General features: G+C 42.1%; 1 protein-coding gene across 6 annotated transcripts in view; it reads right to left on the bottom strand.

Moving 5' to 3' along the window:
• The window catches only part of ST3GAL3 (ST3 beta-galactoside alpha-2,3-sialyltransferase 3), a 138,398-nt gene that overhangs the window by 66,243 nt on the left and 48,103 nt on the right, over window positions 1-24,052 (bottom strand). For all 6 annotated transcript variants that reach the window (XM_027649078.1, XM_027649080.1, XM_027649079.1 and 3 more), the window contains one exon: window positions 5,009-5,103. In XM_027649078.1, coding sequence (XP_027504879.1) covers window positions 5,009-5,103 — 95 coding nt within the window. The remainder of the gene's footprint in view (window positions 1-5,008; window positions 5,104-24,052) is intronic.

Here is a 24,052-nt window from a genome sequence, read left to right as displayed (position 1 = left end):
CCTTCAAAGACAAACTGATTCAGGGCCAACAAAGCAGCCTCTCTGCTTGAAACAACTGAGCAGGAACAAAGGGGGAAGTGAAGACCTATAATTATTGCTAAGCAGTGACACAACTACTGACTAAATGCATGGAACAGATACTACATGGATCGTGTCTGTTTAGTTTTTTAGTGTATGCTGTGCCATATGTTTTCACTTAGGTTAAAAAAAAAAACCTACAGCAACTCTCCCGTCCTCATTACACGGAGAAGATGCCAGATACTAGCTACTCTTTCTTATGAAAGCCTTTTATATTCTTCAAACCACATGTACTGAGAAATTCTATTAATAGTCAGGTATTTCTCCAGTCTTGTTTGTTGCCCTTCTCCAAATAACTCTTTCCTTTTGCTTTAGCTACAGAGGTAAATTTGGGGAGGAGGCCCTCTGGGATTAATAATCTCACTAGCAGTATAAACAATTTTTCCATTGCTTATTCATTGACAAATTTAACCCTGAAAGCAGTGTACATGCTTGAGGGTCTCTGTAACTATGTGGACGGCATGAGCATATTCATACCTCCATAATTACACTGACAATGCACTGCTAAAGAAGAAATTTCAATTTAAATTTTTTAAAAATCTCCCCATCACACATTTTAGAACCTGAGATTGCTGCGGCCTCCTTGATCCCGACTGAAAAAAGTTGCAACAGCAGGCTTGGTGGGTGCTGGGAAAGAAGAGTTCCTACAAGGAAATTAGATCCTCGCAAATGGTGAAACATGGGAGGCACTCCAACATCCCAGTTAATGCCAAAACAATAGCCTGGGACACAGGAGGGTGCTCGGCAGCCTGAGCCGTCCCCCACAGGACATTCTGACATTTATAGCTTTTAGAGTTCTAATTTCTTGTTACAGTTTGCTCTTCTTGACAACTCAGAGTTGACCAATTTCATCATGTTCCCCACTTTGGTTGTATACACACTAATAAACAAACTGGCAGCAGGGCACGGGCCCACACTGTCCCACACAAGTCCATACCATTAAAGGGTTAGCACAGTCCCAGATGTGTTCACCAGGGCCAACAAATATCCTCCTCTAAAATTCTCACGCATTCACAGGCTAATAGAGGCCAGTGACCTTTCTTGATAGGAAGCCTGGACATAACCACTCTGTTTGGGGGGGGGGGGGGGGGCAGGGAGTTAATCTGTTTGAACAATGAGCTCAACAGCCTTCAGGACTAGAGGACAACCATTTTATTTATTAATAGAGATGCAGTCATCATTTCCAAGCACTTACAGTGGCCCATCCTGTTTCCAGACTCTGTAAGTCACATAGTAGGAGACAACAAGTTCGACGTGGCAAAAGCATCTCATTTTTTTAAAGTAATTGCAGTCAGACGTGACACTGGCCTGTTTGTCAACACAGTCATTCTTCATTTAGAAAATCTTGATCCAGATTCTGAAAGATAATCTGCATAGCCAGGTGCAGAAATCTCTGGGCAAAACCTAGAGCCACTGTTGCATGGAAGGCCAAACTAAATAATGGCAGTGACCCTTTATGGTATCAAAACCTAACATCTCTTCACACCTCTTCATATCTATTACTTCTCCTATTCTCTGTGCACAGAAAAAGCCAGAGTTTCCACACGGGTTACAAACATCTCTGATGAATGCAATGACACCTTCAGTCTGCTGGATCAGCCCCAACACTCCTGACAGCTCTCAGCTCCGCTTTTGTCCCAGGTTGCTGAGTATTGGGATCGAGTAATTAGGATGAATCCTTCATTCAAATCTTCGGTGAACCAAAACTCTGCCCATGTAAGACAGATTAAGAAAAAGGTATGGCTGCTGCTCTTAAATTCCTCTTCATCTTGTTCTAATACCTTGTAGGGGACTCTCACAACCACTCTTCAGAGTTTGCATAAGACTGCGTGCCACGTGCCTCATCTCAGAAAGCCCTGCTCATCAAACAGTAGGGTTGCCACCTGCCTCTTTTCCATGCCTCTTTCATTTAGCAGACAAGGAATCACTAGGGTTGTTAACTGACGACTGCAGCAGTTTCCAATCTGACATGAGATGTGCAGTATTCCTACTGCAACAGTCCCTTTCAGATCCAGCAGCCTTTGAGGGAAAGTCTAAAAACTTTCCTATTCAAGACCATATTCCCCTTGATGGCTTCTACACACAAATGCTCTTGTAGAGGGAGAATGCAGCACTCTGGTCATAAAACCCCCTTGCCTGGGCTAATGGACAAATCAGAAAATGACCACTAGAGTAAAGGAGAGAGCAATCTTTCACAAAGGAACACTGTTAAATGTTCTATGTTGTACCGAGTACTTCTTAGCATCTGGAGATGGAAGAACTGTCTTTACAATCAGATTCTCATTGAAGAAAATGAAGATCTCTGATGAACTGTGTCAAAATGATCAGCATACTGCCTTCCCCTTGATATGATAACCTTTAAAGAGCAGTAGTCCTGCCCTGAAAATTTCGGAGCCATTTCTACTCTTTTACATGTAATTTATACAGACGTGTTATTCCAAATTAGTGCAGCCCGGTAGACATCGTTCCTCAAAAGCTGCTTTCCCCTGAAGATTGCAAGAGTCATTCTTGCAATCTTGGAATTGTTCCTTCTTGGACCAGTAAACACCAAATGGTGGAAGAAAAAGGATTTTGTTCAGCTTTTTATTCAGAGACAAAGCAAAGTAAAATGTAGGTAAGAGCCTGAAGAATAGAGAGGAACTTTAAAAAGTGAAAGCAGAAACGGATTAGCTTCCAAGCTGCTAAGAATCCCTTGATTTCATAACTTTAGTATTTTCAAGTTATAGTTTCTAGAAGTTTCTTGAAACATGCAGCATTATTGTAAGTAAGCTCATCCTGTAGCTGTATTTCACACACACACACAAAAAGCCATTTTGCACTCGGAATAGATCACAGTGACTTAAAACCACGAGGTGTTATTCACCAAAGTTCTCAGCAAGATCTTCCCTTCACCATCTCAGCTACACTCATTGTCTACGAACACCAACCACCTTTCCCAGTGTTGGAAATCCCAGCTGATGGTGTCATGGGGTTGCCTCATGCACAGAGCAGAACTCCCGCCCCGTCTGTTTCAGCACAGCCACATCTCTCCACACTTTCTTAGCCACCCTGACTACTCATTTTCCCAGGCACATCCCAGCTTTGAGAGCCTTCATCTCGCACCATCACGTGACTGAGCTCCACGCTGCCTGACTGGGTCAGTTGTTTGGATACCATTAGACTGCCCTGACTGAAAGCCCTAATGAGGTGCTGATCCCATCATCCAATCACTCGGCTGAGCCCGAATGCATCCCATGGGACAGCCAGAAAAGACTGATGCAAGAATTCCAAGTGATGTGTAACATGAAAGGGCGCCATTCGCATCGCGAGGACTCACAGCCTGTCAGCACGGCCATTAGAAATCCTGGGCTACACAGATTTATAATGCAACCCTCCCACACACAGAACTTGCTCCAGACTGAAACTTGGCACAAAATTCAGTCCCAGGAGGGTGTTAAAAAAATAACCTATTCAACGGTTTTCCATCCCATGGCTTCAGCTCACAGCCATTTAAATAATGGCAATTTCTCATTTCTCTTTTTAACTGAGGAAATCCAATATAAAACACCAGATTTACATAACATTGCAGTGGTGATACAAGCTGGCAACAAACCCAGGGAGAAGGCTGCCAGAGCTGTTCCGTCATTCTCTTTTGGTGAATTTCTCCACTTGGATTCCGTTTAATGCAATGATTTTTTTTAGGTTTGGCTGACATCATGTGTAATCTGCAAATCCCACCTCCATGACGGTCAGTCAGCTTGCCCTGGCTTTGTACACCTTGTGTGCTGCTTAGAAGGGGACAAGCCCTCCTGTGGTCACCACAGCCTCTCACTGGTGCTGCCACTGTTAGTTCTTTCCTGCAAACTCTGCTGGCTAAATTAGACGACAGCAATTAGTTTCCTATTGAGCTGCAAAAGACCAACTGGACAAGGAATGGAAAAAACAAAGAAGGGAACTGATGCAAGCCAAAAGCAATTTGTCAGTAGAGCCTTTGATTTCACCAGAGATTGTTCTGACAACTGCCACACCTGCTTCCAGGCAGAGACAGGCACAAGCCTTCTGTGGCTGCTGCCCTTTCTCCACCAAATATTTCAACTCCTCTGGGAGTTATCTGTAACCATGAGTTTGTCAGCAGAATAAAAATCCTGCAAATTGATGCAAAGCAACAAACACTTCTTAATAAATACATTGGACTTCAGAAAGTCTGCAGTAAATCACTGCAGTGAGCACAAGCCTTCTGCTCACCACCACTCACTCGGAGAGGCCTTTGATAGCACATGTGGGATAGCCAGGAGGCTGTCACCCACAAAACAGATCATCTGCTGGGTGGGCTACTGGCCCCCATCTCATCACCACCAGCACCACCCCTGCTTTGCCACGGCATACCTGAGACACAGCTCCTGCTGTGACACTCAGTTGGAGGACAGGACATATTACCCATCATCACCAAAGCACCTCAGACTTTTCCTAATTGTTATATAAGTCAATAAGTAGCCCAACTATAAAATGCTATGAGAAGAAAATGAAGATTTGTATCAGTGGTCAACCCCAAAGCCTCTTCCTTGTTCTTCAGAGAATTACTGATTTAAAGGTAGTTTAAGTCAGTTTGAACTCTCAGTTGCTGTCAGCAAAGCTGCAACAAGATTCTCTGGCAGTCAATGTCAAAATGCTTCTTCCAGAATGGGCAGGTAGGTCTAAACTGCCATTGTTGCACTGATTCTCTGCATGTACTACACCATTTCCCTCAGACCAGTCTCTGGGGTCCATGTTCCAGCTATGAAAACCCTTCTGGGTTTCTGTGAGTTACATGTATAGTATTTCTTTCAAACAGGGGGGAAAAAACACTGAGCCCAAGGGAACACCTAAGCTTTCAAAATAGAAAAACAAAACGGGGCAAACTTCTGCAGAACCACCTTCTTCTCCAACAGCTGCACAGTTCTCTCATTCATACCTTGTCCTTTAATTCCAAAGGGGGGTACAAAGTCCCTGATACGTGCCCATTTCCTGAAGGAATCATCCAAGAACATTGGTGCCGGCTTCGAGAACCTGAGGAAATCAAAATGAGAGAGAAATTAACTCCTGAACTAGGAAGGATAAATTTCTGCAGGAAGGTTGAAAGAATCCACACCGAAGTGCTGATTCTACATTCTCACTGGCAATACAGTAATGTGGAAGATTTTACTTTTACCCAAAGGTGACTGCAGTGAAACAAATCTGCCAGAGTTTGCGCCAGGAGGACACTCAACTCACTCAAGTCATGACCTGGCAATCCCTTCCACTCAACAATTTAGAACTTCCCCACTGTTGTTTGGCTATTACTTTAGCTACAATAAGTTGTAAATTGCACCCAGAGTTTAGGCAGCTTTACTTCCAACTTTGTAAGCACAAGACAATGTACGTGCTGCTTACATTGTTCATGACACATCCACGCTGTGCTGCTCTGTGCAGGTGGGAATGCACTGGGCAAACACCTGTGGAGAGCAAGGCTGGGGTTACCTGCTCTCATGGCTGCTCTGGCCTCACTCATATGCACGTACACAGCAGTTATCACCACACAGGTAAGAAAAAAACCAGCTCAGGGCATCATGAAGCAGCTCTTGGTTTACAGATAGTGGAAATTCAGTGAGGAGTTGGGTATTTTCTTCTATGTTCAGTAACATACAAAAGATTCAAGAGAGGTCCTTGCCAAACCAAACAGTTGTGATCTATCCAGAATCCCTTACAAAAGAGAAACTTAGTCTTTCTTAAGTGTGTCATTATGGAAATACATTATTGAAATACATTATCCTAATTATACCATCAACACACAAACATGACAGCTACTAAAAATTTGTCTCTTCTAGAAACTTAGTACAGTGGCCAGAGAGAAGGAAACAATTAGCAAATAGAGAAATATTAACTTTCTTATGGGACCATTTCTGAATTTATCGAGACAGAAAGTATGTTAATACTACTAGAAATCTTGTTCATTCACTCATATCAAAACAGTAGCAGGGATGTCCCAGATTAAAATCAATCACAGCATTCTACAGAAATTAAGAAAGGAATGTACCAAAGAGTCAGAGAGTACATCTCCACTATAGTGCAAGGTACATGCTTCTGAAACAGATCCAGCCTGGATAACTTAGGCATGGGACTGGGACAGATGTAACCCACAGGTTTGACTCTCCCTTCAGGCTGTTTCTGTACTCACCATGCAACTCTGTGCTACTGTAACCAGATAACCTTTGGACTTGAACTACCTGAATTAAGACAGACTCATCTTCACTATGCCACAGCCAGGAACAGAGCATGAATTTCAGACAGCAGCACAGTGAGGAAAGGATGGAATGAAAACTGAATTATAAACTGCTCAAAGTAAAGTCCTGTCACAGATGCCTAGGAAATAACAGGTTGCAAAAATCTCTGGAAAGGGGAAAGAGAGTATTTAACAAAACAAGAAGACTCGAATGCACCCATGCATACTGCTTCACATCCACTCATGCAATCTTTAAGAAGATCATCTATAACCATAAAAGCAAGATGCACAGATGACATGGCTGATCTAGAAGGAAAGGAATGTCTTTCTAGAGCCGAGAATACGAAAGGATATACACACTTTACCTGGGAAAAGGTGGGAAAGAGGTGTTAAATAGAGCTTCTGAAGCTCTTAGATAAAAAAACCCCACAGGTCTATTTAAAAATAAATAAATAAATAAGAACAATATAGTATTAATTGTAATAAATTTACTCTGAAAATATCCTAAGAACTTCAATAACCCAACAAATTAGTTCAATGTTTTCTCAGACATTTTGGTGCACCAAAATATAATTATTATGTTACACTAGTGGGTCTCCAGGGAATTATCTCCACCTCCTTCCAACAGTAACAGGAGAAATCTTTGCAATTAACTGGCCTATTTGCAAGTCATACTCAGGGAAAAGGCAGCTTACAGCAGTCTGACATGGAGTAAGGAGTGCCTCTCCCTAGTGCAGATTCCCCCTTACAAGGTGCCTGGTGAAACGAGGAGGGAACTCAGATCCTTCTAGAACTCCCTGGACCCCAGGGGAGTTCCCAAAATCAGCTGAAGCTCAAGCACGACTGATCTGATGCTCTATGACATCCCTTCTGCTTGGACCAGGGGACCAAACTGATGCCAAAGAGAAGGGTGAAATGACCATTAGCCTTTTAATCATACTTGCTAGAAGTAAATTTAGTGATTATTCTAGCAAAGAACATGACAGCCTTAGACTAGCTACTATTATGTGGCAATATTTAACACTACTGTACACAGAGCCAGGGAAACAGACTTTTAATTCATAGTTTTGCTTCATTTAAGAAGGAGGAGGAACAGCTTTGGGGAAATATTATATCCATATGGGAAAAAAAGGGAGCAAATTAGAGGATATTTAGCTCTCATAAATCTTGAAAGAAATTCTGTTTTGGAAATATTAAGAAATCATAACTGCTGTAAGCTCATGCACTTTGCCACCTCAATAAATCAGAGTGGGCCAGAATCGAAGTTCAGCAGGGACAAGGAAACGCTGCCTGCCAAACCTCCCCGGGAGTGTGGCTGTTCTGTCTCGGCTCTGAACCACCCCTGGTGTATTCCAGGACCCTTCAGGAAACATCAGGCTATGCCTCAAACAGGCCATGGGAATGCTCTGTGCAGAGCACCTAAAATACATTCCAAGGAATGCATGGGAGTTTGTCAAGCAGAAAAAGCAAATGTTTCTGAATGATGTTAAACTCTGTATCCACTGAGGCAGCTCGGTACAGGATGCTGCTTTTTGCCTGAGTTGTCTGCCAGGACTATCCTAAAGGCAGGTTGGCTTCACCAGCAACTATTATCCAGAACTGAAACAGGGCTTTGCTCCTTCAGAAACCCATAGAGAAAGGGAGAGTTTTGATTTTTCAGATTTAATTCTAAGCACTTCCTCTCTACCCCAACCCAGTCCCAGAACAGACATAACGCAACCTCACTGCACGTGACAGCCTGGAAAAGACAAAGAGTTTGGATGTTTGCAGCACACACCTACAACCTATGAAATTTGAGAGAGAAATGCCAAGCATCTAAAATCTCTAGTTTGAATGGCATACCCTGATAAAACACAAATGACATCTAAATGGACTAAATGCCGGATATGGTAATCGTGAGGTATGCACCAAATCTCCCCCCAGCTCTCAAGTCTGAATTCCTCGTACAAAAACATTAATAAAACCTCCAACACAATTTGTCACCAAGCACAGTGAAAGGAAGTGTACTGCCAAAAACTGTTCTTAAACAGGAATCTATATACACAAGAAAATGTGATATATATTTGTGCCTTGGGGATTCTGGCTTATGTGACAAAACATTACATTTCCAATTATTTCCCCCCTGACAAGTAAAAAGAGCTGTGACCCCAAAACATTTCTACCTGGAAGGCTTAAACAGCCTGCCAGAAGCTCCCCAGCCAAGTTTTCAAACCATTCTGTTCTGTCCCTGATACTCAGATCCATTCACAGCTACTCCTCTTTGATGTGCATGAAGTATTAAGCACGAGTAGAATAAAATTCCCAAAGCACCTTGCAAATCCTAGACTACACTGCTGCTATTCAAGGTAGCTATTGAACAATTCCAGACATTGAATCTTGACTAGAATCTGCTCCCTACTCCTATCTGCTGCTTTCAAGGCAACTAATACATAAATGTTTGGGAGAGAATAAGATACATGTGACAGAAAGTAAAATAAATAAACTGATTGATGTGCCCTTGGCTTTAATAAGGAGAGAGGAAGACAAGGTCAAGTCTCTGAAAGAGTAAAGGAGAAGACGGCACCACTTTCCTAGAAATCACAACACTAAGGAAAAGCAGATTGGCAGCCACTAAGCCCCACTGTGGGCTTATTTCTCAGATATTTCTTTATTTTTTTCCCCCTCCTTCTTCGAGCCAACCTGTCCTTCTGTTTTTAATTTAATTAGGGAGAATCAGCATCAACAGAAAAGCGGAAGCCAAAGGGAAAAAATCAAATGGTGCTAAAACCTAATGTTGTACAGACCCTGCACACTGCATTTGTAAAGGGGCCAGAATAACTTTTTTTTTTTAGTCACACAAATAAATGACTTATTTGTTCCGGCATAACTTCTGTCTTTTGTTTGCTGATGTTCAAAAGCATCCATGGTTAGACAGAAGGCACAAAATCTGCTAATTTTATTAATAAAATGGATGAAATACAAGCCAAAGCACTTGAGCACTTGAATCATTAGGTCTGACAGAGGCATTTATAGAATACAGAGAGAAAATCTAAACTAACCTTTTCCTTTTTCCCTAATGAGACCTAGGTGTATGGTCTCTCCTCGCCTCCCTTCTCTGGGGAGCAGCATGGTATGACAGCACAGGAATGAGGAGGTTTGTGATGCCCAGATTTCACATTTTTTATTGACATTAATCCTCTGTCAGAAATCCAAGCAGCTCAAAGATTCCTCGAGTAGTTGAAAAATTTAAAAAACCACATTAAAAAGGATTAACCCCATCCTACAATCAACATACTACTTTTCCCACATTAGCAAACAAGCCAAAAAAAAAAAAAAAAAAGGATGGTTGCAACAAGAATATCTTTAACAGCAGAGATCAGGCCAAAAATTAAGTTGATCTTAGCAAGCTGCAGAAATAGTCTAAAATAGAATATTACGGTGAAGACAACTTACCACTGAAGAATGGTTGGTCACTGCCATGTGAGACCTCCTAATTCTTTCCCAAGAGACAATGAGCCACAGATCCCCACCCATCTTCTTCCATGCTCTTTGTGCCTACAGATCCTGAGTGTACCTACAGTTTCCTCTTTCAGGCTGCAAAGGCCATTCTCGACACAGACACCACTGAATTATGCAGTGGTACAACACTGCTCTGCTTTGTTCTCTGCCCTGTCCTAGTAACTCTGACATTTGGGTTTTGTCCTTTCCTGAGCTGGTGTAATCACTTGATCCTTTGCAGCTTTGCAAGAAGGACCACGAGTGTAAAACATGGTCTTTCTTTCTGACATTAAATGTCTGAACCACTCCAGAAAAACGCCCTTGAACAGGTTTTATTTCATAAGTAAAGAAAAGGAAGGGGCAGGTAAAGTCAATTGAACAAAAACCCCACAGACTATGTAGCAGTTATCCCAGTTATCCCAGCCTACTCCCCTGGGAATGACTGCACTGTACCTTTGAGGCACTCTGGAGCATCATCAGCCTTCTTGCCCTCTGCTCTCCATCACCTAGTAGGTTGTTTAAACTCATCTGTGCAGGCTTTTCCCATTGCCTGCTCCCTGCTCTATTTAGAGCAGGACCAGCTGCTCCAGCGTGTATCTTAAAGGGCCTCCATCCTCTGCGCTGCAGTTCATACACAGAACATTGTCACACTGTTGCAGAAAAGATAAACATCCTATCATGACTGAAAATGTAACTATCACAGCTGTAAAACCTGTTAAATACTCCACTTTAGTCAGGATCAGAAAGCATCAGCCCAAGGACCATATTCAATTCTGGGCCTCAGGCAAAAAAAAAAGAAGAAACTGAAAAAAAGGCCCTAGGAGAGCTCTGAATAAGATCTAAGGTCTAGAAAACACGGTCTCTGAGGAAAGCTAGAAAAAAAATTACTTTGTTTAGTCTAGAGAAAACTGAAAGGACATGATAAGCCATTAAATATTACAAGGCTGCTGCCGAAGAGAAAGGTAGCAGCTCTGTATCCCTGGTAAAGACAAGAAGTAACCTTGGACCTAGAATGCAGCAAAGGAAACTTAAATTAAACATTAAAAAGGTTTCTTATGCTTGGGATGATTACACACCGAAATCTATTGTGTGGACATGAGTTACAGAACTCATATCAATTACACTGGTTTCTGATTTGACTGTATTATTTTTAAGAACAAGTTTATATATATTAAACATGGGTTAGTCATAGCTGTGCCTACTTTTAAGAGAGAAAATAAATAGATGATCTTTTGAAGTCCTGCATAGGTCTATTTCATCTAAAACTACTTTCACACTGGGATAACACTGCTAGGAGGTGACCAAATTCCCAAGCTACAGTCTGTTGTAGTTGGGAATCAAGAGCTGCTCTTCAGACTCCTTACGCTTTTTAAGTATTTCTCTTCATATATGGTAATCAAATTTCAGTACAAACACCACTGTAGATAAGCAGTACATGGATTTTGCAGCCTGTTGCCTGCCAAAACTGCTTTCTGTTTGTACCCCGCACCTTTGTGATAAACAGGAAGACACGTAAAGTTTAACCTTTCTGCAGTCATTAATATCTTGAGCTTATGGCACCACCAAGGCATAAAATCAACAAATTATTTAATATCAGCTCAGTCCCTCCTGCTAACTGACTGTGTTCTGGCATGCATGAAGTCCAGTAAAGTGTCCCGAGCAGCTTACCTATGTAACACAAGTAGTAATCATGGGGACTGGAAAGTTTTGAGATAAACTAAATATTAAAGACAAAAAAAAAAATCAGTTTGCCTGCTCTAATGAAATCCTTGGACTTTCCTACTGATTCTCCAGACATTTCAGACAAAAAACACATATGCACATACAAAAATAACAAGAACCTTGGTTTAAGTGTTGGCTTCCTTTTGGGGGGGGGGGGGGGAAAGCTATAAAATTCAGACAAGGCAGAAACTTTGTCCTGACCTGCCTCATAGTGCAGCTTATAGGACAACATGTGAAATTTCTCATTGTTCACAGAACCCCCTAATACCAAAACACAATTATGCAAGGGTGAAAAGCTAACTCCTCGACAACGCAGAGTTTTGTTAGTTTAAAAACCAGTTTCTTAATGTCATTTCAATGCCATAGCTTGTTTTTTGTGTGTTATTGTCAATGATGCAAGATTGAATTACAGCTCATTTTTCCTATGAGAAGCCAGGTGAGGGCTTCAAGAACTTGAGGGAGCACTGAGCCAAACAGATGAGATTATGTGATATTTGGAAACACGATGAAGGTGAGCGAAAGCAGACTGTAATTACTGCCTGGGTTTCCAAAGCCTTCCATGCAAATAAAAAATGAGAGGAGGAGGGAAGGCCAAAGGGTCCAATCCTTCTCCCAAGAAGAAATAGTTAGCTCCTGTGGAAGATGCCAGCCACCAACTCTGCCAGTTGCCCAAAGCTTAGTACGACTCTGCTCCTGTTCATATTCCACTGGGATAGGAAGGAGACTGTGCTTTCTAATGAAAACAAATTGGAGAGTATTCATGTGGGTTAATTGCTGCTGTGCAACACTGCACTCCCAAAAGGCAGGGTCTCTGGGGTATCTGCTCTTTCTGACAAAGATCTAAGACATTCCAGAAGACTGCAGATGATGGGCACAGGTCCCACCACGGATCTGTTCTCTTTTGTCATAGATACTAATTAACCAGGCTGTTAAATGCAGTTGAATGCATGTTACTTTTATAAAGCCAACTTAATGTTCTCTTTATCCTACTTGCAGAAAGAAGTTAATCCACAGCCACTGCTCATTCTTGCCACCACTGGCCATGTCTGACTGTCCCAAGCTGCTGGCAGTCTTATGGTAGAGCACAACAAATTGCACTTCACTGTTTCAAAAGCCTCTGATCTTGTTTCCTCCTATCACAGTATTAAATGTATATGCCTATCTTGAGGTTATTCTACTGTATCAGACCAATCTTCAAATTTTAAAGCATTGAGGGGAATAGTAAAATTTTGAGTGGCCTTCATAACAAGTAACTATGCCACTGCAGAAAGAGCCTGAAACATTCAAAGCTGAAAAGAAATTGGTATATATGGAGGGAACAGGACAGTGATGAAGAAGGGCCTTCCACCATCAGCTACACCAAAAATGCACAGGTTGTTCAGCACAGCCAAGCACAAGCACAGAACAGACACGACTGCTCTGTCGATGCACAGCACAGGGGATGCAGCATGGAAGGGAAAGAGCTGCTGAAGCTAATTAACAAATAAGTACAAAATGAGTATGACTTAATCATGATAAAGCCAGTTGAAGATGAAAATAAGGTCACTAACATTTAAAAAGGTCCAAACCAGCTTTGTGATGGAAGCTGATGGAGATAGGAAAGCTCAAAACAAATAACTTGAGGAGAAGCTTGATCATTTTATGAAAGGGGTTGTCTGCACAGACAGGGACTGGGCTTCATAATTTGTTCAGTTTCTGAAAGCCTGATGTTCCTTCACCTGTCCTGTTGCTCTTATCTGGGTCAAAAATCCAGTTGGGGCAAAAGTTTCCTGCATAAGTCTTACTGGAGTGAGGATGCTGCAGAAGAAACATCAGTGTTTCAAGCACTGTAACTGAAACAGATGGGTTGGTCTCAGAGAATAGTCTTAATTTTTTCAAGGCTAATACACTTCTGGAATGATCAATGCCATTTCAGAACCTAGACAAAAAATTCCTATTAAAATGATATGGAAAATATTAATCTGCTGTGAAATACACATCATGACATTAACAGAGGCCTTGTCAGCTCTTCTGACTTTCTTACGTGTAGGGCAGGATTCTGAAAACTACAGGACACAGTTCCTCATATCACACTCCTGGGAGACTCTCAGCTTTCATGTTAAAAAAAACCCCACAGCAAATAAAAGAAAATTTTTTTCTAGCCATATATTTGGAAATGAAACCTCAATAACTAATAAATGCTCATAAACCCAAGGAAGAATGAAAAGAAATCATTATTTTCCAACCGCATGCATTTTCTGTCCTGACTCATTATTACAGAATATTTGCAGATTCCAATTCTCATCAGTGCAACTCCCTACAGTGACTTTAAGGTGATCCAGAGAGAGTTTCCCCAATGAAAATGCAGTCAAAGGACAAGCCTGCTTTCAAGCACAAACAGGAAATGAGAGAAAAACACTAAAAGTGACAGAAAAAAAATCTGCAGAAGCTATTGCTCCAATAGCTGCCTACAGCACACAAGACAGGCAGATAATTAAATGCAAAGAAACAAAGACAAGAAGTAAATCATTCAGCTTCTTTGTACACCACACAAATTGATGCTCGAAGACAATTACACACATCGTCCACTGTGATGTTTCTTAGAATTTTTTGTCAGTTATTTTCAAAAGATTTTTTTTTTTAAGTCATCACAGTGTGGGTTTCATGTGAAAAACTGGCATAGCAATGACAATATCAAATCAAGTCTGCAGTTTTTTTGAGCAAACAGGAAGATAAGAACTAGAAATGAGAACGAAATCTGCAGCGAAAACAAGAAGGGGCTGAAGGCACAGGAGGTGTTGGGCAAGCATGGGAGACGCTGGGCAAGCACAGTTCTCCCTCAACACTTTAAAACTGGACAACACTTTTTGGTTGGAATCCACACCATAACTTGCACCATTCAGCAGATGGGACATCCTAGCTTAAAAAATGGTGAGAGTGGAAATGTTCTCCACTGCACAAATTCCTAATGCCTAAACAATTTAACTTGGCATGCTCCTTCTTGTAGGAAGTTGTTCAAGAAACAGTTGTGTGATTTTTCAGGCTTGCCTCGAAGTCAAAGCAGTATCACCCATCCGACCAGAGAATAAGCTTTTTTTCCTTCTATTAAGTGAAACAGGATAATATAGCTTTAAGTGCCACCTCTCAGGTACAACCACTTGATATGCATTTGTAGAACACATACAAAAAATTCCATTACTCTCAGAATAATGTTACTTACTGAAAAACATCACAAAGTTGCTATTAACAAGATTCACATCAATCCCGATGGGAAAAATTCCAGATGCGTTTTTGTTACTCTGCTGCACAATAGACTTCACATTGTAGTGCAGGACAAACTGGGGGCAGCCAGTTGTTACTATTTAGGATTCAGACAGAGGCTTTTTTCTTCCTTTAACCAGATGCAAAAACCTCCAAGGATTTCACTGGAAACCTAAACAAACAAAAAAAGGCCAAAAGCCCAAGTGGAAATGGTGTTTTCAGAGGGATCTTTTCTCCTCAGGTGCCAGTAGGTACTTCTGTAATTGGAGATAATATTTGATAGGGTAGGCGTGGAGTTTGTGCCCAGTTTCATGTAATTCTCTGGCTCCTCTGTCACCTTATTAATTCCAGCCCTTAGCCTAAGAGTGATCTGTAAAGCAACATGCATTAAAATCTTCCAGATAATATCAGCAGTGTTTAATGTACGCCTCTCTCCTTTGGTCCCATAGTTTTAAAAATAAACAAGTATCTTAACAAAACAAGGGTAAGACACTGAGCTTGTAAAACCTCTTTCTGGGGACTGTTTCCAGAGACAGGACATAGAGACTGGACACTGAAAAATTTCCATGTAAGAGGCCACCTGACAAAACCAAAAGGATTTACTGACTCACGGAGCAAGTGGGTGCTGTGGAGAAAACTGCAAATAGTGCCAGCACAGACAGCTACATCCTTTCTTCATCATCCCACACAGAAAGTGTCTGGCTTGAGTTAGAGATTAGGCAGGGAAGAGGAGACCGGAGGTGCAACTTGACTACTCGGATGAAGAAAAGAACCACGAACCACGTGGATCTCTCCTGTCCTACTTGCAAAACAGGTGCAAAAAATAAGACCCATCCTTCCAGCCAGCACAGGGTCCTGTGCTCCATTGTGTCCCCACATCCAAATTCAACATGCATCTGGCAAGAGGCTGTGCGGCAACAACAGTACCCATGGCAGTACCTTCAAAAGACTCTGCTACGAGGCTTGATGGATACCTGAGGCACAAGGTATGCTTTAAAAGCCTGCCCTACAAAATGCTATAAATCTTTTGGAGGAACAGATATCCTCCCTGATTCACTAATCAAAGCAGACAGACCGTCCCAATTCTTACTGCACCTCTAGGAGAATGGTACAACAGTCCTCCTCCTTCCAGGAATGGAGTTTTTCAATGAGATAGTTCATTTCAACAAGTTCCCACAAGAAAAAAATGCAGAAAAAAGGATGCTGCTGGTTTATGCATTTGAGATTTATGTAAGTCACTGAAATAAATACTAAATATTATTAGCTACTAAAGGAAATGGTTACGGTGAAGATGAGGGGATAAAAAACCCACACAAATATGTTCTTCTCTTTCAGTATCCTTGATAAAGAAAGCACTTTTCCTACAGCTGTGGGAAAGAAAACAAGACATAACGGCTAAAGTTAAAATTACATGTCTTTGGCTGTTATCAAAGGGAGCTATTGCACATGGACAAAGTGCAGTCTGAGCGATTCCAAGTTCCAAACCAGAGAAATGCTGCAGGCATATTCATCATCAGCATTTGTATTTGCTCCTGAATATTACAAAGAGCAGTGAACATTGCTGATCCACTACTTTTGTCCCAGTAGAAACGTTTAATAGCGTTAACTGCGTTCAGCCTTTGTAGAAAGCATCAATAAGTTCACTCCTACAATTAATACTCTCCCAGTGACCCCCTCAGGCAACCCAACATGAAGCGGTCCCAGTGTGTAGCACTGCCAGCTGACACAGAAATCCTGCCACACCCCAGAGCTTTCCATACCCTTAGTGAGTGGGTGGAACAAAGTACAGAGAGTGACCTTGTAACCCAGCATCTCTGTGAATCCATCAGGGATTCATTCACAAAAGAATCATAGAATCCTTTAGGTTGGAAAAGACCTCTAAGATCATCGAGTCCAACCGTTAACCCAGCACTGCCACGGCCACCCCTAAACCATGTCCCCAAGTGCCACATCTAAACCTCTTCTAGCTACCTCCAGGGATGGTGACTCCACCACTTCCCTGGGCAGCCTGTTCCAGCGCTTGACAACCATTTTGGTGGAGAAATTTTTCCTAATATCCAATCTGAATCTCGCCTGGCACAACTTAAAGCCGTTTCCTCTTGTCCTGTTGTTTGTTACTCGGGAGAAGAGGACACCCACCACGCTAGAACATCCTTTCAGGGAGCTGTAGAGAGTGATGAGCTCCCCTCGAGCCTCCTTTTCTCCAAGCTAAACACCTCCAGCTCCCTCAGCTGCCCCTCATAGAACTTGTGCTCTGGAGCCTCCAGCAGCTCACTCTCCACCTCAGCCTGGAATTCAGTCTATTCACTGTAGTTTCTTGACATCATCCGGTTTTGGTTTCTTTTCTCATTCTTTTATTTGCCCACCTATGTTTGTCTAACCACTTAGACGGCACTCCACAAACAATTACTTGCAATTTACATCTGTCATAGAGAATGTATTCTGTGTTTTCCTTCCACTTCTTGAAAGTTTTAAAAGTAATTCCATGAAGGTATTAAACTTTTCACTACAGACATTTTGGGAGCAGACATGCTTGGTGTGACAGGGTAAGAAATCTCTCCATTAAAATGACAAATTGCAGTCATTTTGTTCTCATTTAATCTCACTTTTAACAAAACAATCACCTTGGTAAGAAAAACTGAAAAAAAAGGCATGAGAGCTCACAGCCTGCAGAGTGAAAGCTTTGAAAAGCACTACCAAAAGAAAATGAAGGCCATACTATAAATGATGAGTGATCTTAATCACCAGCTATTTCTAATATCTTATCATCCTAAGTACCTCTACCCTTCAATAAATCAACAAATACTTAGTCACTTATCTGAACTTACTGAGGTACAACAGAATAAATAACAAGAAAGCTATGGTTCAAGCCACCAAATAAATAAATAACAATAACAATGGCAGTCAATAATAATATCTTTTTTTCAAAGTTGTAATAAAATCCTTTAAAACATTGTGACTGCTCTTCCAAATTTTTCCCAAACACTTGTTTTTCTAAAAACGATTTCCCCATATTAACTCAGAGTAGTTTTAAAAAAAAAAATTAAAGTCCCCAATGCCATCTAGTTCAGGATACTCTTAAATTTCCCTGTCTAAACAAAAAAGTTGAAGGACTACATTAGCCGAGTATCCATAGATCTCAATGACAAGAGAAACAGCAGATTTGCATTAGCCAGGAAAATAGACATGCTGTTGGCCAAAATGAGAACTTCCCACAAGTATTTATGGGTGTTCTTAGGGCAAGTGCTCAAACAGACAACTGTGGAGTGAGAAAACAGTACAGTATCATCCCACATTACTCTCTCTGCCTCTGTACTACTCATGCTCAGCCCTCCTGAATTTTACCTTTCCACTGCACATTTTGCTTTTCCTGCAGACTAAGAGCACTTGGCAGTGAGGTTCACAAGAAACCCAGCTATAAAAACTGCAGATTCTCACATCAGTGCTGTGTAAATATCACTGTCTAAACCACAGCCTACAAGTCACTGAAGAAAGATTTTCAGAGACAATAACTTTGCTGAATTTAACAGAAACTGCATAGTAAACAGTCTCCTCAACAAATCAGGTCACTCATGTTACCAAACTTGTCTTGTAGCAATTACTTCCAAGTATTCCCAGTGCACGTTTTTCCACCATGACAGCCTGATACATGCTCTGCAGCAATGGTTTTCGTTTTAGTATCTTGGCCAGTCATGGAGTGAATCAAACTGACAGCCCCTCTGGTGATACCAAGCTTTAAAGGCAGCGAAACAGGTCCACTCCTGCCAATTTTTATCAGCCAACATTTGAAAAATGGCACCCCTAGTTACAGGGATTAGTATCCCCCTGAAAACAGGAATTAGCAGTAAAAACACAAGAGCGGCTCTAGTAGAAATAAGAACAGGCTGATGTGTAGCAGTATCAACAAATTGCTTCCAAACCTGCCCAGGGCCAGTACAGCTTAAGGGAACCTGTAACAGTTAGAGGGAGCTTTTATTCCATAGCTACTTACTTCTTTACTGTTTGATGCTGCAAAGCACAAATCTGAACAAACTTTGCCTGCTCTGCTCACTGTCATCACCCACTGAAAGCTGTCATGGGTGCTTCTTGAAAAACACGTGAAGAGCCTGGACTGAGGGCAGGGAGTTTGAGGCACAGTGTGCCAGCATTAACCACCAACACTAATCCCAGGACAGGTACGGGGATCAGAGCTGTGTGCTTCCTTGGTAATTACAGTCACTGCACCAGAACTGGTTGTCTCTGAGGGAGGGGAAAAAAAAAAAAAGTGTTGCTTGATTTTTAGCTTGGGATTATTTTTGCAAGAACTCATCAGCTTGCTTGCCCAGCAGTAAGGAAAATCCTACCTATGGATGCGAGTGAGGCTGTGTTGGGGCAGATCAGAGTTCAAAATCTCTTTTCCAAAAATGGCAATAAATGAATGTCCAAGGTAAAGCAAGAGCAGGGCAAAGAGATAAAATATTTCCTCCCTAACATTCAAACAGCTTTCAAACATTTTCAGCTGAGTGGACTTCCTGAGCTTGATGTGGTTTGTCTAATCAGCAACCCCCCTTTTCCTCCCAGCAATGGATCCCTCCTCCAAATGTTTGTCCAGACTTCCCTGGAATTCATACAGACATTTTGCAGCTGTCACATGCTTTGGCAAGGAATTGCCCAGGTATATGACTTGATGCACAAAGAATTAAATCTTTTTTGTTCTGCTGCATGTAAGTAGAAACATGTTATGCAGAAAGAGTGTATCTGATTTTTCCCTTCTACCTTCCTTCCCTGTACTAAAAGCCAAAGGAAAGTTCAGTGCAGGCTAACAAGAAGACCCCCCACAGAAGATCAGATCTCCCTCCAGCTGCCTCAGCAATCACATAGCCTCCTGCTTCTCAATCCCTCTGTGCCCTCGAGGTCTTCCCTTATTCTGCCTCTGGGATTTGATGTTACCAAGCTTAAATAAGTTTTGTTTCATGCAGCTCTCACCTGGGAAGTACACTCCATCCCTGTACAATAGAAGCCTTTAAATCAATTATGTTCCTTACGTGTTCTCAGACTGTATCTCTCTTAAAGCTTTCAATTGGCTTCCCTGGTGTCTACCTCAAGCCACTTGCCCTCATCCCCTAGGTGAGCAACTACTCCTTTATGGCCTGGCAGACCACTTGGCAACTTTTAAATCAGGAAGTACTGCAGGCAGTAGTGCCTCTCCCACCTCATAAGGAGTCCAGCATTCTCCTGTGTTCACACAGGACAGTTTTCCCTAAGATGTTTCGTGGTTGTCATGATGACCAGGAAGTTTCAGATTTATTGCGTATGACTGAAAAGCTCTCTCTGCACACTGTAGTTCCTGGCAGGACCACTACAAATGCCAGGGAAGGACATGGATCTGACAGAGTGAGTCTAGAGGAAGGTCACGAAGACAGTAGAGGGCCAGAGCACCATCCCTGGAAATGTCCAAGGGTAGGTTGGATGGGGCTTTGATCAACCCAGTCTAGTGGAAGGTGTCCCAGTCCACGGGGGGAAGGAGGGGAGGAACTAGATGACTGAGGTTCCTTCCAACCCAAAACATTTTATGATTCTATGATCTGTAAAGGACTGAAGGGCCATACACATACAATAAGCCCCAGCTGCTTTCTGGGAAACAGGCCAGAGGTACAGAAACCATGGCACACTCAGGAAGCGGTCTGGGCTTGAGCTGGTGAAAGAACATGAAGTCACTACATCCACAAACTGCACTGAATAAGAAACAGCAATTATGGCATCTACCAACTGCTTCAAGGAGATCCTCTCCTGCTCTTCTGACCTGGCCAATGTTTCTCAGCAGCAGCACACAAGGAGTAAAACACCGGCTTTCAAAGAGACATACTTTATAAGGAGATGAAGTCTGTCCAGACACAAATGACAAACAGCCACATTACTCCTCTTTACCCACTAGCTATCGTGGGAATGAAGCTCAGACACAGGAAAATTGCCTCTGTAGCAATGTCCTGCAGCTGTCAAAGAGCTGGCACGTGAACAAGTCAGGCACAGGAAGAAGAGAAGTGCTACTACAACCCTGGCCAACTGAGCAATTTCAGAGCCTCAATCTGACAGCCCAAAAGTAGGTGACCATAGAGACACTCTCCCATTCCACCTTCTGTACAGCTTTGCCTTGGGCATTCACACCTTGTCCTACAGACCTGCAGGAAGCGCAGTAAATACGTGTGCTTTGATTCAGCATATTGCTGAATGACTGAAAAACCAGCCTTGTGTAGGAAGTGTTGACAAATTACCTCTGGTAGACACAGAAATCACTCAAACAATTAACTGAGATTAGATTAGCTGGTGGGTTTGGAAAAATGCTATGAATAAGATGTGTGCAGCCGCACATGTTTTTACTCAGTTAGATGACAGTAGGACATGTATTACTTCAAACATCAAGGCTACACCAAATCAGATAAGCAATCCCACCTAAAACAAAAACCAGCAACATGCTTCCCACAAATGTAAAATAACTTTATGCTAAGCCACAGTGGAATAAACTGTCCAGAGATACAGTTTCTTCCCAACCCCAATCAGCTTCATAATCATTGCTTTAAAGAGCAAGAATTCATGTTCTTCCTTTTTTTTTTTTTTAATCTACAGTCCCTATAGCAGTTTCATTACATGTATATGATGTTACATCTCTTTCAGATCCTGTCTCAGAGCACTGAATCGTGAGATTTGAGCCACTACATATGGCTCAGTATGAGCAAAATTTCATACAGGTTCACACTGCGTGACGGTCAATTACAGGAGTTGTGCTGCTCTGTGTCATACCGTGGTCATCTAAATGTTTAGAATTCTATTTTTAATATTTCTTTTAAAGAGTTTTCCTGGTAAGCAAGTTTATTGTGTTGTGGTTTCTCAAGTCCCTTTGCAAGTTTAGGTAATATATTTGCTCCTTCTGTTCCTGCAGCTGAAAGTCTGATTTTAATGTCAGATTGGCCATTTTGGTTACGAGCTCAATCATTACATTCTTAAGATTCTTTAAAATTCCTATACAGCCCAGGATGGGTGATTTAGCACTGATTAGTGCTGAGAGAGACCAGAGGTGCTGCTCAGAGATATTTTACTGTTATGAAGTTGGTTTCTAAGCATACCAGGCTTGAAAGCAGAAAGATAGGAAGGCAGATTTACAAACCTGCAACACAGAAGAGAGCTAAGGCTTAAATAAGATACGCTCTATCCTACACTTTCTTCCTGTCTGCACAAATGAAAACAAAATGCTTCTAACTTACAAAAAATACTTGCTGCTACTATGGGCAGAAGCATGACGAAGAATCCACCCTCCAATGAGTTTTAGTGATAGTTTCCATGGTAGTCTACCTCTTGATCAATGGGGTTCTTTTTAAATGATTAGCAAGGGTGTAATTAAGGAAACTGAAGGAAGAAAGATAACTCGAAGATGAATGAGGCCTTTATTCAAGGTATCACAGAGATGGGGCACAGGCTGTAAGACAAGTAAAGTTGAGGGTCCAGGTGGGCAAGTTGAACACGAGCCGGCGTTGTGCCCGTGCAGCGAAGGCAGCAAACAGCACCCTGGGCTACATGAGGAGGGGGACTGGGGGGCCCTTCCCTCGGCTCTGCACTGGGGGGGCACTGCTGGAGGGCTGGGGCCACTGTTGGGCTCCACACTGCAAGGGAGACACACTGGAGCAAGTCCAAGGAGCATCTGCTGTGAGGGGAGGCTGAGAGAACTGGGATTGTTCAGCCTTGAGCAGAGAAGGCTCAAGGGGCTCTTACCAACATGCATAAACATCCAACAGGGGCAGTCAAGAAGGCAGAGAGACTCTTCTCATGGTGCACAACATACAGGGCAATGGGGGAAAAAATGAAATATAAGAAATTCCATTCCATTTGAAATAATACTTCCAGGGTGGTCAAACATGGGAACGTGTTGCCCGCAGAGGTGGTTCAAACAAAACTGAACACAGTCCTGAGCAACCTGTTCCAGGTGACTCCACTTTGAGCAGGGGAGTTTGGACTAGACCACATCCAAAAATTCCTGCCTACCCTGCCTAGTGAGTGATTCTGTGATCCTTCTCCCCATGAAGAAAGGAACAGTAAAGTTGCAAGACCTCAATTCCTTTCCAGATCAAATCTCAGAAACAAGGATCTTCTAAAACCTCATTTTATACAAGTAAATTCTGTAATTCTTGCTGACCTGAATCAGCCTAATCAAGTGGTAAGATTACAAAATAAAAAAAAAAGGCTTTAATTTCATCATTACCAGTAGCTATTCTGCTGAACTAATACTTGGCCAGGGAGAGCTTGTGAAAACTGGATTAATGTATAAAAACAGAGGATTTCATCCTCTGGAAATCACAGTTTAAATCTGACATTCAACAAAACTGGAAATCTGTAGCTTTAATGTCATCCCATTGCTAATGGGCATATTTACCTGGCATAAAACACACAAGGATAATTTAACCAACCAAGGCATGTGTAAATCTCTAGACTTTTACCCTAAACTGAAGTTGCCCATACAAATTTGATGCCAACTGCAGAACAGATAAAAGGAAAGCAATGCACTACTCCTTTCAGCTGATGCTGGAAAAATTAATTGAGCTAAACAGAGAAGTACCAGTCTAGGTATTTGCCATTTGGTCAAAAGTCTCCTACGTATGCAAACACCCAGTGTCACACCTTCACAGTTTAGTGGAGGAGTAGAACTGATAAATAAGTCAACACCAGAGTTCTCTGAGAAAATGGGGAACTGTGTCAGGAGACTCAGGACTATGGAACAGCCAGCAGTGCTGCTGTAGGCAAGGACAAAAGGACAGTGACAGAGCAGAGATTAAAAGAAGAAGAAAGCCCAGCACGTCCAGTGAGCGTGCACATCACGGCATTGCTGCAAAATGTTAACTTGTCTTGTGAAGGAAACAGACAGCAGAAGTGTCAACTACTTCTCCCCAATGTTTCAAATTTTTTTAAGCGACTCTTCAGCACAGCGATTGGCAGAGAGGTGAGAAATTTGTAAATGATGGTCTCAGACAAGTGACCTGAGTTCATAATTTATACCTATGAACCATCCTGGCCAGCACAAAGCAGAACATTTCCTGAAGTGAACACACCACTGGAGCAACAGGGACTTCAGTTTATCTGATCTGAGGTTTCGTTTCTACATCATTTCAGCATCAAGTCAGCTGATCTTACAGAAGGCATTAAGCAAGAGGCTGGAGAACAGAAAGAGTAGCCCGCACTCAGATTGTGCTGGCAGCTAGATGGCAGGTTTTATTCTCCAGAAGTATTATCAAAGCCTGAGTCCAAAAAGCACTTAGAGGTCAGAGCCTCCCAGGAATGAAAGAGCCCATGAAC

This window comes from Corapipo altera, unplaced genomic scaffold, assembly GCF_003945725.1.
Source record: "Corapipo altera isolate COAL_440 unplaced genomic scaffold, ASM394572v1 112, whole genome shotgun sequence".
Taxonomy (NCBI): Eukaryota; Metazoa; Chordata; class Aves; order Passeriformes; family Pipridae; genus Corapipo; species Corapipo altera.
Note: the sequence above shows the minus strand (reverse complement) of the source record. Positions and strands in the feature narration are given on the sequence as shown.